The following is a 14428-nucleotide window of genomic DNA, read 5'->3' as shown; positions in this document are numbered from 1 at the left end:
TGCGTATTGCCCGGGGGGAGGAAAAAAATATCCACTGTTTCATTTTTCATTGTGCTGTTTGAGTGAACAGGTGGTCCATCTATCGATTTCCCCACTTCACGACCATGAAAAGGAAGGTGGTTAGATTAATGTCAAGCTCAGGAGCCACAGGCCGAGCAGCTCATTGAGATTCTTTCTTTTACTTTTTCATCTCATCGTGGAACAAATCCAAATCTGCACCGAAACACACACTATTGAATGTAAATGTGTTGATTTGACCTTGTACAGTTGCATGAACTGTATACATAATTTTTGTTCGCAAAACCATGACAACAGGAGGCCAAACAAGTGTGCAGGCTGGACAATATACACAGCTGCAGGCGATACGGGAGTCATTTGAAAAGATAATTAGACAGCAGATTGGAAAGGTCCTTGTTTAGCGTTGATGCCACCACGGCTCACTAATAAACCACAGGGCTCAAGCTTCAGTGATGCCGCAAAGGTCTTGAAATACAAAACCTTTGTATATATATATATATATAAACCCTCTGCCATGAGTTCTGCAGCACACGCTCCTTCAGGTTTAATGGCATCTCAAACAAATCTAATTCTGCCAAGTCATATTTATGACAAATGAAAACGGCCCCTCAAACAGGACGAAACAGTCAAAGGGCTAGAGGCTATATCCTTCACATCCATAGTCCCCTTCATCCATTCATCATCTGATTTCCTTTTACTTCGGGCTTCACAATGTGAAATAATACGTCAAGCTTGATATATGTAGGTTGATTTATTGGCAAAACTGAATAATCTCCGAAATGCTGGGGTTTCTTTTCACTCACTGTTGCACCAGCAGTAAATGGTCATAAACAGTAAAACAGTCAACAGGAAGTATATGTTGTTCGTACGTGGGGCGTCTGATGTTCTGCATTCATGGAAAATTGACGAAAATCAACAAAATTCACATCCTCAAACAAATATTATATTTTACAAAAATTGAATACATTTTTTTTTTTTTTTTAACTACTCAAAGTCAGGAGGAACTGCGATATGACTAGGGTGACATTTACACCCTATTTTCCCCCTAAACAGATGGTTGAATGCCGAGCAAGCGTAGCAAATGGACAGATATGTTAAATCTCATGCTAAATCTTCAGTTAAGTAATCTCGTGTGAATTCAACATGACGTTCAAATCGCGCATCTGAAGCATAGAAATAAAATTATTACCAATAACAACCTCCAATTTACCCTATTAAGCATGCTTGACACGATTTTAGGGAAGTTTTAATAGCAAGTGATGACATCTAATTAGGGAAAGCTGATGACATGGAAACCAAAACAGAATTATGTAAACTGAAACAGAATTGGGGGAAAATTTGAAAGTGAAAAGCTTTACATAGAAAATCTTCTAGTTCACGTCACTTCTATAATGCCATGAGTGATTGGGGCTTGTCTCATCCTACATACGGAGGATGATTCTCCCTGTGGTCTCCAAACATGAGGCTGTGGCCTTGATGCTGCTGAGATGTTTCCTGAAGTATTTAGTGTGAATTCACTGACTTTAATAGGAAAGCTTTGAATATTGAAAGCTAATCATGCCTCACACACATCCTTTCCTAACACTAACTGACAGCTTTTCATAATAAATCCAGCGTAGACATTGTGGAAGACCAGACGACAGTATGTGTGCGTGCGTTGCTGTTGCTGCTGTAAATCAGCTGAAGCTGGCATCATTCAACGTGAACTACAAGTCCAAACAGGTGCTGTGTGGTGTCAGAAGTGTTATGGACCCCTGCTTTATTGTACGAAGGGTAGGGAACATGTTCAGGCATTTAACACTAGCATGACCAGAGTGGTGTCATTTGACACCTATACCTTTAAAGTCCAAGCTGGTGTCATTTGGCGGGTGTGAACAACTCAGCTTGTGACCATTGTTATGTTACTGAGGCCACTACTCCCCCCTCAGCTAGGGTGGGGGGGGTGGCTTGGTAGGTTAAGGACACAAAGACCTTTTGTATTCTCCTTTGTGTTTCCCATACAGCAGCTACATAGAGGTTGCAACTTATATTTCAACTTTTGCAACAGAAAGTAGTAAGTAGTAATAGTGAGACGGCAACAGTTTGTTTGCATTCTTGGTGAAATTTATTTAATAGAGATTTTGTGAACAATTCTGGCACTGCCACACCTCCTTTATGCATTTGCCACGTGCAAACTTGTCACAATACATACAACGCTTGGTGGCACGGTTTTTCCTGCAGCAACACTTCACCTGGCACAATGCCCTTTTCCCCACATCAGGTGTGGGTGGTTGTTGCTGAAGGTTTTGCTCATTCACCTCCTTGGCTGCCATATGAGACCGGGCAAGCTCATTTGCAAGCTCCAGCAAGAAGTCCACCTTTCTCTCCTTGACCACAGTGCATGCCTGATAAAGCACATGTGCGTTCAGCGCTGCAATGTCAATCATGTTGTAAAACACAGCGAATGGCCAACGTCGTGTTCCTGAACGCACAGTGTACTTTCGAGCCATCTGATCCATGACATCCACACCACATTTCATGCTGTTGTAGTCGGTGACTGTGTTCGGCTTTTTTTTCCGAGTAGCCTCAGTCTCCACCACGCTGTGCACGCTACTGAGGAGGCAGACAGTCTTCTTTCGTTTGGGCACATAAACAGTCAGTGTGGCACCAGAGGTTGAAAACACTTCTGTGCTGAATTCCTCACGGGCCAAATTCTTTTTAGCTGAATCTGGAAGCTCCCGGCGAATCTTATTGACTGAGCCAAGGAGGGTGGTCTTCCGGCTGTGCAGTCGACGTGCTAGTGACAATGAAGTGAAAAAATTGTCGGTTGTAACAATTCTTCCTTTGTCCATAAACGGTTCCATAAGCTTCATCACCACATTTTCAGACAATCTCTCCCCAGGTGGACGACTGGGGTCTTTGCCAAGATATGGGATGATTTTGCACACATACTTGGATTTAAGGTCACATGCCACCCAGAACTTGATACCAAACTTGTCCGGCTTCGTTGCAATGTATTGCAAGAAACAGCAGCGAGTCTTAGTTGGAAAAAGTTGCTCATCTATGGTGATGTGCCTGCCTGGGTTTTTGTTTTTTCCTGTTGAAGCATTGATTATTTGTGCATCTTGTGCACTTTCTTCAAATTTGTAAAATAATAGCTTAATAAAATAATTCATGGACCTGGTTAGTGAATGGTGGACCTCGCGAATTTACCTTTTTAAAGTGAGAACTCAAACAGTCCTTTTCACACTCGGAAATCTTGCTTTACCATGAATAGCAACAATACATTTGATTTATAAGCACAAAAACAATAAAGGTAAATAGTGAAAATACAGGAGTAGGAAACAGGAGCTTGGTTGCTTTATTACTGTTTTTCTTTTTCTAATTTTATTTATTGTGGTTTATTAATTGATCACAACACACATGGCTCATATTAATTTGGCCATTCTTATCCAATAATTCCATATAATGTTATTTGGATTAACAAACATCTACCTGGGAGAAACTGGTTTCTCAACACTGGCCATCATTTACACCAACCCCCAAAGTTTGTCACTGCCCAGCTGCACATTCCGATCGAAAGGCTTTATTTACATAAGAGAGGTGGCCCCACTGAGTTGCAAATGAGTGTCATTTGGCGGCCTCTGGGCAGGGCAACAGGAGTAAGAAAACCTTGGGCATGCTAGTGTTAAAAGAGTGTTTCATCTGTGCTTGCTGTAATACCTCACCAAGTCACATTCATTGGCAGACAATCACACAGCAATCCATAAGATGACAGTAATGTGTGTTTAATGCTACCACCTACTGAGGTGATGGTGTACTTAAATGCACCACATTGATTAAACAACTGAAGGCTCTGGTAATAATGTTTACTATTAAATAAGTCAAAATCTTTAGTCTCACCAAGCAGGAGCGAAAGGTTTCACACTAATAGTTGACATGTACAGACAGTAAATGTGTGAATATATGGTCAATTTTATCATTAAGATCAGAGTTGGGGTCAATTTTAAATGTAATCATGTAACTGATAACGAATTACAAATATTGTGTAATTTTAATTGGAAAGCAGTTCAGAAATTTGACCTAGTAATTGAAATTGACATGGGAGTTCTATAAAAAAAAAAAATGCTAATTATAATTGATTAAAATGTAAACCTGGGGAACAATGTTACAGTTCTATGGCTAACAAATATGTAGTTAATTAATAAAATATGTTTCATATTAACTTTTTATATGGTGCGTAACACTACAAACTTATTCATCTATATGATTATCTTGAGGGTTACATTTTTTTTATTTGAAATCGAGGAGTACACTGACAAAAAAGGCTCAAACACCCACACCATAAATATCAAAACCTATATTTTCCTGGATAAGGAAGCCTAACAAAATAACCAAAAGATAAGAAACAAATTTAATTATATATGATTGTTTTTAATATATTTTACAGCTGATTTAGGAAGTGGGTCAAAACCGACTTGCTACCATAAGAGATGCTAACAAAAAGCTAGTACAAGGGGTTATTTATTTCAGACTCAGTATTTGTTGTTGTATTAATTGTAAATTAACTTAAATAATTAAGAAAGTAATTGAAATTGACTTTCAGGGGATAAAAAATATCATTATTTAATTGTAATTAGGAAAAATGTCCATCACTGTAATCATAATTGAACATGGATAATTGAAAACATAATTATATTTTAAAATGTAATTGACCCCAGCCCTGATTAGATAAACCTAACAAACATATTTCTGAATTTTGAGAGGAATTCCTTGCATGTTTAAAATTCTGGATATTTCTTAGTCAAAATTAACATGAATCTAGCTAATGTCTTTTTTACACACATAATGTGAAGCTAATACATGTATTTGATTAGGAGCAAATCTTGCATTGTTTTTAAAACTCTCCTTTATTTTGCATTAGTCTCTTCACACAGCACGCAGCCCCTTGGCCTCACGCCAACACACATGCTACACCACACACCTACAGTAGATTTCCCATCCATAAATTACATACCTGGGGGGCATTTCTCCCCCCGCCCCCCATAGTTCTATCAGCTCTTTTCCGACAGCTGTCCAAACTGGCCATTAAAGAAAACTCCCATGCCTTATTTAGGAGGCACACCATCAAAAGGAGTCATATGCACAACAGCTTTATAATGGCAGTATATAATGTAGTGCCCTTTAACAATAGATTGAGCACAAAATGATGTGGCACAAACAAATCTAATTACTCAGCCATTCAACATGCCTGCAGAGAGGGCTCAGATGGAAAACGCCAAGAAACAAACACAGGAGAACCTGAGCTTTGGAGGCGGGACTAACAGCTCTTCCCTGTTTCTGTTCAATGTGAAAAGAGTACTAACATTTCCACAATTAGTTTGGATCGACACCTTTTTAAATTACTTTCACAAAGCAAAAAAGAATCAGACGTCTCATAATTTGATATTGATTAAAAAGAAAAGGAAAGACATGAAGGATGAGCACAACAACAATCAACTTGAATTCCTGCTTTAATCCAGGAGTCAACAATAATCACAGAAAGATTGAAGACCTCCTATCTTTGATCTTTAAATTATAGGTGATGAGGTGGTGTTTAATAAGCCTTTTCACACTCTCGGAAATCTTGCTCTCGTTCAGTTATCACGCATGAGGTCAAAGGTGAAGAGGTAAAAACTCACCATATCTGACAGCGAGTCTGACAGAGATGTAGATTATTTTTCCCGTTGGAGATTATTTGCGTAAACGTGCTATCAATCGGCAAGGCATAAATGCCGAGTTAGCTGCTAAAGCTAATGCTGCACATGAGCTAAAAATTCAGGCTTTTCAAACTGTTTCACTTATTGGCCTGACCATGTTGTGCACTTCCTTCACATTTGTAAATTGAATTAAAATAATGGCTTAATAAAAAATAATCATGGACCTGGTTAGTGAATGGTGGACCTCATAAATGAACCTTTTCAAAGTGAGAACTCATACTGTCCTTTTCACACGCGGAAATCTGGCTCGTTCCATCAATAATAATAATACATTTTATTTATAAGTGCTTTTCAAAAACTGAAAAACACTTGACAGTTGTTAAAACAACTACACAAGTAAAAAAAAAAAAAAAACAAATAAATTAAATACAGAAAATACACAATCATAAGTTAAAAGCTTGGGAGAGGAGTGAGGAAGCAGAGGAAGTCTGACGCTTCTCCCATCGGTTTTATAAAAGTGCCCAAAAATATGCATCATTCCCGGGTAGAGTCCGAATTCCACCCGCTGGAGACCCAGGTCGTCGGTGTCTTTGTCAACCAGGGGTCACCTGTGTGGAAGCGAGGGCACTGCCTAGCTTCCATACTGCTGCTGAGCTGCTCCCATCAGTTTTTAAGTGCTCGGATCGGCCAAAAGTGGCTTCAGCGGAAAACCGTGGTCCTTCCTTGAGTCCGAATATGTGTAATATTAACAATATAAACACTATTAAAACACTAAAGATCTCTGGAATAAAATGACAAACTCTGTTAGGTTGTAAATATCAATAGACTGACAAAGCTTGTTTACATTTATATCCCTCTCTACCAATGAACTCCCAGGTTGCGCATGCGCAGTTCCAGGGTGTGAAAAGGCTCATTTCAAATTCTCTATTTTTCTGTCTGCAGCTTACAAGCTTTTTGTAAAACTGGCAAACAAATCCCCCCTTTTATCCAATATGTACTGCACCATTATGTTTCAAAGCTTCTCTATTTTGTCACAACCCCATTTTTGCTGCTAGCTACACACAATCCTAAATATGACTTAGAAAATGAGTTAATGTGTTTAAAAAAAATTAAACAAAATACTTGGCATTTCCCATTATTCCTCTTGGTATTAGGATAATATGATTTTAAAAAAAAAACTGCAGGGTGGGGGGTGCTGTTGGGCAGCATACACTTGAATGGTTGTGGACTTCAATAAACAGGCTGTAATGTTTCTGTGATTTTATTATCGTCACTGTCATCAATGACGTATCACTTAACGATTAGATTGAATGTAATTCTTAAATCAAGTATAGCCCAATTTTGGGAATTTTTTTTTAGTTAAGGGTATGTGAGACTCCTGAAGTTTAGACGGCGTTGTGAATTTCTTCGCTTGGGCTGGAAAAAACTATAATAACGTGTTTTGTGAACATATCTAGTTCAATAATTACAATGTTTAAAACAGAAAAGGAGGCACCCTGATATCAAAACACTCACCATTAACTTCAATCTTTGTACATGGAGAGGACAGATTTTTTTTGTCTTACCTCCACTGGAAACCTTCTGCCATTGATGCTGTGCTCTGAGCCTGCTGATCCATTACTCTGACCCCAATGAAACTCCAATTTCTCAGCTTTAAAACGTCCCGGCAGTCCGGCTCCTCTTATGAAGAAGTCATCCTTGAGAAGTACAGCAACTGCAGACAAATACGAAAAAAACTACATCACACAAAGAGGCAAAATTCAACAGGAAAAAAGCAAGCTAGGGGCGTCTTTAACGAAACTTGCTTATGTACAAAAACGAGGTCTGAAGGATGCACTGGTAATTTCCTGCAGAAAGGTTGTAATTTTCCTTTAATGTGGCTTGTGTACACTCCGTTGTGGACCAACACTTCCCCGACATGTAGAGTAAATTTGAATTACGGACAATGCTCTGAAGGTGTCACGTGGTGGATTTGGGAGTGCCAAGGCCCCCACCTGTAGTAGACACACTCTGATGGTGCCAGGCCTCTCTTGTCTTCCACTCCACCTTCAGATCAGACCATTTTTTTCCCACTTTTTAGCACTCACACTATTTACATCAGTACGACGTGCTGTCATTAGCCTGCTCTTTATTTATTAGTGATGCCACTAAACTGTGACGACCAAGTAATTAATATTTTTTCTGGCCTCCATCACTCACAAGCTCTTCTACTTCGTCTTTTCTGCCTTGATGGAGTGTAAAATGCCATTGGTCAGCAGGTTCACTCACTTCAGTTCAGAGGTTCTTTACAACGTACTTTGTTCTCAGGTTGGCCGAACATGAAAAACGCTCATTTCTTTGAGGATAAAGATGAGCAATTACATCAATATTGTACACTACAGTTCACTCTTCGCAGTCAATGTTTCACTTAGAAAGTCCTCAACCATAAAGCAGTGACACTCATGTCTAGTATTTGACTTAAAGATTTGTTGAATTTGCATTATTTTTCCTAAAAATTGCAATTTGTAGGTATTTCTATTTGACTATTTGTGAGGAATGGCAGGGTTTGGGGAAAAATATTGTTATTCCGATCAAACGGTGATTAAAAATGTAGAAACCCATGAATAATGAGCACAAAAAAAATTGTAAGCTTCTGCATCCATCAGGTACAATCATCTACTTTGGGAATTTAGAGGAACTGAACTATATAGTGATAATGATCTGGGTCAAGGGCTTTGGATTTACCCCCCTGGTTTAGATGCAAAAACCATTCATGAGCTCCTTTGCTTTGACCATTAGAATGTTGGTGTGTCGAGTGTCTTTGTGCTCTGCATGCTTTTATAAATCCAAATATGTTTTTGGTGCAGCAGATTTTCCGATACACGTAGGATTTCAGGAAGTTTTAAAAATGAGACTCCTGGTCAGCAACGTGGCTGCTCATCATTTCAAGGCTTATTCACACGAGCTCAAAAATTGCATTAACTTTTTGAAAGCATCTCTCCATTTTGTGTTCATACAATAGATTTGTTTTGTTAAAATGATTCAATATGTTCTCAGAGTCATTTCAATTCAACAACTGACAATGAGACTAGACACAAAGTATTACACTTTCCATCTTAGCACTGCTTAAGATCATAGTCTGGAAGCTAGCAAATCAGAAAAATCCATTAGTAGGAGAAAAGAATTAAACAAGGCTGAAAGTTTAAAATCACCACAACTAGTACAGTGCCCGTAGGAAGTATGTATTGCTATAGAAAAGTGGTAGGTTAAGTAGCTTTTTCATGGATGGCCAAATGAGGTTGTGTTTGAAAATGGAACGTCACGGACATTTAGGTTTGTTGTGAAATCTGTAGAGTGAAAACTATTCAGTTTGTTGTCCTCGTGGATCCAGATCTCCTTAGACCGGAACAGACTCGGTCCGGACTCGTTTAGTGCAATTAATCCACAACAGTCAGTTTAGATGCACAGAACGGGGTGACGTGCAAGTACAAATCCGCAGTCACGTGAAGCACCGGTGCGTCCGTCGACTCAGGAGGTGGAGCGTGAGGGTGGGCTCTCCAGTGATTGGCTCTGGTGCGCACGTGGCTACGGTGTGCAGTGATTGGCTCTGGTGCTTGCGGAATATGTAAAGCATTTATGAAATAATTAATTAACGGTATCATTGCAGTCCAAACAAATTCGACGACGCACACCCTTGAACCAAGCAGCAGCAGCCATGTTGAAACTCTCAGGTCAGTCTGATCCTAATCCGCAGAGATATTTGAGGAACACACAGACAGAGAGATTCCTTGCTTTTATAGAGATAAAGAGGAACCCTATGGGCTATAAAGCAGGGATTCTGATAACAATGATCACCAGCTACCATTGGATTAGCCATTGGGGAACATTATCAATTAGCTTAGCCACATCTGGACCAAACTTGAGTAATAATTTTCATTTTTGTCCCCTTTTTACAAATCTGTCCAATAAAGAAAACTACTAATAATAACTCATTATAAAGTAGATTCCATAAATAACTGCATCCAACTGGATCTTTTGCATGTGCGCCAGTTCATTCTTAGCCACTACCCTCTCAATTATGCATCAATGAAAGAATATAAAGTCATTCTTTCACCGTGTCTCCCATGTGCAGGCTTTTTACAAGGTGTATTGACTTCCCTTTCGCCAAAGAATTGCAAAGTAATTTAAAACATTCTCTCATACCACCGTATTAACATTTCATGCTCTGCTCAATGTTAGACAGTTTGTTGCAGATTTTTCTTTCAACTCCACTCCACTGTATTGCTTATTTTACATTTCTCCCAGCATTAACCAACAGGCATGTTATATAGTAGCTCATTACCAGGACTCTCACACAAGTTGTTGATTATATATTCAGTAGACTCAGGGGTTCAATGCTATTTGCAGAACAGTGAGACAACAACAGTTCAAAGGACGCAGTTCATTTACAATTTTTTATCATCAGTCCCACTGTGCAGATAATTATAACGAACAGCCAATTCCCCTTAAACCTGCAATACAATACATGCAGGCTGTAGTCTATCATTGGTTTATTTTTTTTCTCCAAATTGTCTTTATTTAACAATCAAAAAAAAAAAAAAGACAAATTGTCTCATTAAAAAACGCTCAGTGAATTATCACGAGAGGAAAAATACAAATATTGTACGATACTTTCAAAATGTGTAACTTTAGAGATAAATAAAAGAAGAAAAATCAAGCAATACTGTAAAAAGGGTAGAGCTTGCCCACTCTGTAATGAATGAGTTGAAATCCCCACTTCTGAAGTCAAAGACATTGCTCTTATGAGATTTCCCTGTAAATTTACCTTAAAGCTTCTGCCTCTGTGCTTAGTAATGCACTCAGCTGTCTCATATAGGGGTGATCTTAAGCCATGTTGGCTTTTCATTGCATCTTTAACACCCTGAAAGCCTGATTATCATCCTTCTGCTGTCCTGAGTGTATTTACATGCTAATGCATCTCAAACCCTTTCCCACATCTACATTTGACATAATTAGTTAGATTAGACCTGGGTCTCCGTCGACTGATCTATGCTGTAAAAAGTGGATTTAGTCCGCCTTTGAATGAGGACAGGCCACTTTTAATCATATCACAAAGCCAACGGAAAGGATGAGTGTGTGAACAAACAAGTGCAGATTGTCAGTAAATAGATGACAAGATGTACATGTCCTGAGAGAATGAAGAGAAGCAAAGAACGTTGGACAGATCAGCAGTCTGCAGACAGGAGGGAGTAAAATAAAGGCTAGATTTGAAGAAAACAAAGGGACAAAAACCCGAGATCTAAGCAGAGGAGACTGTGTGATGAGGGATGAGCCGAGCCCGTGTCGGGAGCCAAAAAGAATCTGCCAGTAGTATTTATGAGCCAGTGCTGCTTAAGCTGAAGGCCCTCAGCATGAAGGAGAAGACATGATGCAGGAGATTTCTCAAGACAGAAATTATCAGGTCAAACTGAGCGGGAGTCTGAATATAGAAACTAGTGCCCAACGCACGATTGTTTTGAAACCCATTCGCAATGAGCAAAAACATTTACATAGATGGTGATGAAGCCCTGCTGCTGTTGTTGAAATAGTGTAATCCTGTGTGCAACACTAGTAAAGCCAAGAAGCAGGGATGCTGGACGGCCTTGGGAGTTTCATTAGAAATGCTGCCCTGGGTGTGTTTGAACCCCCAACTGCACAGGAGGAATTAGAAACTAAGCCAAAAAGACCTTGAATCACAGCGTGTGAAAAAGGGGGAGTACGTGTGAAAGTAAATCCTTGATCAATGCAAATGTCTCTGGGGCCACCCGATCCCAATGAGTTTGGAGGCGAGCTGTTTGAAATTGTACTGAGAAATGTTCTATTGAAGAACGCTGCTTGAATGAGAGCCAATCAGGCCCATCTCAGAGCAGGTCAATCGCAAGGGAGTGTCACAAAATCAATCACTATGAACTTTTAGGACCTATTCACTCACTTCCTAATTACAACATTGACTTTTAAATAGTGTGAAGGCTGTTCAATTCCTGTTGTGGAAGGCTAATCTCACCTGACAGTAGAGCCACCTAGTGGAGGCACACTGCTTTGGGAGACTGCTTACATTTTAAGTACACACGCTTAAGGAATGTTGTGAGGAGAGGTGTTAGGAAAAGGCCATCACGTTTGTTTTGACAATCAGACGCACTTCCACTAAGTGACGTAATAATCCGACGGCTGCAAAGGTTGGTGACGTCTGCCGTGGTAAAAAAACTACACATTTCTGAAAATGGACTACTAAAAGCGCATTTATAACACCTTCCGCTGATATAACCTCTGAAATCATACAGTTTGAATGCAAATCAAAGGAAAAGAGGCTACCAGGCTATGAGGAACACAAATGAAACTAAAAAAACATCACATTAGCTGCGTTTCCATTACCCTTGAAAATGTGCAAAATCTAAATAGCGCAATAAAAACTGGTAATGGAGACTTTAGGTTATTTACATAACCCCAGTTCTATGAGTAATATGAGTGAGATGTCTCACTATGGGATGCACACTCCATCTGCAGCCCACAGAAGCATTTTTCGCACTCTGCCAATCCTGATTGGTTGGTGAAATGTGTCCGTCCGCCAGGGACACTCCTACCTCCGATAAGAGGAAGAGGCAGATGAGCTCACCATCAGAGGACCCATCTGCTGTGCGGTGGCTCCCTCTCACAGAGGGTGAAAAGCCGGTGCTGTCACCGTGCCGCTTATTGTGGCACAATTTGTGTGCGCGACAGTGAGACACACTTTATTATTTCTACTAAAACGTGTGTGTATGTGTGTGCTTGTGGACCGGACCGTGCTTTGACAGCGGGGAGACTGGGCATGGAGGGCCCCGAGTGCATGTATAAAAGCCGAACAGGTGTAGCTGGGGCACAGGGAACATCCAGCTGCTTCAACGGAGGAGAGGAGAGCGGTCAGGCCGTTCCCTCTTTTTCTTTTAGCCTGGATGCGCTAAGCGGGCTGTACCGCCAAAGCTACGGTGGCTGGGAAGTGTCAGGTGAATGCATTTACAGAAACGAACACAAATGCAAACAGGTCACAACACGAATGCAAACAGGTCACAACGGAAGTGTTTCCGACGGACCGGTATTACAGTCGGACGGGTATTATGATATGATAGCCTGATATGAAAAATATAAGAGTATCCTAATCAACTTTCACTTACTTTCATACGCGTTTCGATGTCTTCTTCTTGTTCTTAACTGTTCTGGTGGGTTAAAAACATCCGCGAGAAACGTGCCCGTCTGTAATACCGGTCCGTCGGAAACACTTCCGTTGCGGAAACCCGGTGGCCGGGAAGTGTCAGGTGACTGCATTTAAAGAAATGAACACAAATGCAAAAAGGTCACAACACGAATGCAAAATGGCCACAACAGAAGTGTTTCCGATGGACTGTAATACCGGTCCGTCGGAAACACTTCCGTTGTGGCCGGTTTGCATTCGTGTTGTGACCTGTTTGCATTCGTGTTGTGACCTGTTTGCATTCGTGTTGTGACCTGTTTGCATTCGTGTTCGTTTCTGTAAATGCATTCACCTGACACTTCCCAGCCACCGTACAAAGCTGCAGCTGAGGCCAAAAGTTTCCCGGGCCAGCCGAACGAACTGCGTTGAGATGGTGGGGCGGGTTGAGGAGGCAACGGAGGCCGCAGGCTGCGCAGCCCGGGCTGGAGTGATGAACGCATCATCTTCCTCATCCTCTCCTGACACAAGGAGGTCAGAGGAGATAGCAGCCAGGTCGAGCTGGGAGCCCCAGCTGGAACTGTGCGCTACCGTGGTGTCCATCAGGATGCCCGCCTCTTCTCGCACTGCGACGGGAGTGCCGTGAGGAGAAAGGAAGTGGTCCTGCTCAAACAGGCTAGCTTGAGGCACTAGCCTCATGCGGAGGCTCTTGGTGGTGAACGTCGCACAGAGCCGACTAGAGCCGGGAATGTTGACGGGCATGTTCCAGCCCCAGACAGCTCGAGCAGGCCTGGTGTGTGTCTTTGCTTGAGATTTTTTTTGCCACAATGGACAGCGCCGACAAAGCGGAGGCAAGGTTAAAAAAAAAAAAAAAAAAAAAGCTCCTTTAATTCTAAAGCTCATTTACAGGACCAGGAGGAGAATGGATTCACTGTCCACTCAGAACACTTTGGATTACAATATGCTCAAAAATGATTATGAATTTTTGAGCAAATAACACCAAAAAAAATAAAATAAAAAATACATATTGCAGCTTTAAGGAACAATGGATAGGAAAGGACATAGGAGGACTATTTGTGCGCACCCTTAGACTTTCCACATGAATTGCAACAATAAAACTTACTGTATATTGATTAACTACAAACTCAAAGAATAGAAAAGCTTTCTCCCATCGTGTTAACCTTATATAATTACCAAAACCTGTTGCTGTCATGGGCTTTACACGTCAGTAAAGCACTTCACCTTCCCAGCTGTAATTACTGTACTTCTTCCTTCATGTCTGTTTTCTGCCTCAGTAGACAGTCATTTAGTACCTACAGCATCAGATCTGTACCAGCCAGTAAAACTGATCCATTTGGACAATCTGGTGGATGTGAATAAGCTGCTCTGGTCCAGTATGGTTGTTTGCAATAGGAGGGGGGTGGGGTTGGAAACAGAATATTGGACTGCATAACATTATACAGTTCCTGTATTAGGAAAGTACATTTTGGATATACATTGTGAATTTTGTGATGCTTCATTATAAAATTGACAATACAAAAACAAAAAACAC

The 14428-nt window shown here is 40.6% G+C and overlaps 1 protein-coding gene across 2 annotated transcripts in view; it reads right to left on the bottom strand.

Moving 5' to 3' along the window:
• The window catches only part of ca16b (carbonic anhydrase XVI b), a 155642-nt gene that overhangs the window by 52123 nt on the left and 89091 nt on the right, over positions 1–14428 (bottom strand). For both annotated transcript variants that reach the window (XM_028446398.1, XM_028446399.1), the window contains exon 4: positions 7262–7410. In XM_028446398.1, coding sequence (XP_028302199.1) covers positions 7262–7410 — 149 coding nt within the window. The remainder of the gene's footprint in view (positions 1–7261; positions 7411–14428) is intronic.

The sequence above is a fragment of the Gouania willdenowi genome, chromosome 5 (assembly GCF_900634775.1).
Source record: "Gouania willdenowi chromosome 5, fGouWil2.1, whole genome shotgun sequence".
Taxonomy (NCBI): Eukaryota; Metazoa; Chordata; class Actinopteri; order Blenniiformes; family Gobiesocidae; genus Gouania; species Gouania willdenowi.
Note: the sequence above shows the minus strand (reverse complement) of the source record. Positions and strands in the feature narration are given on the sequence as shown.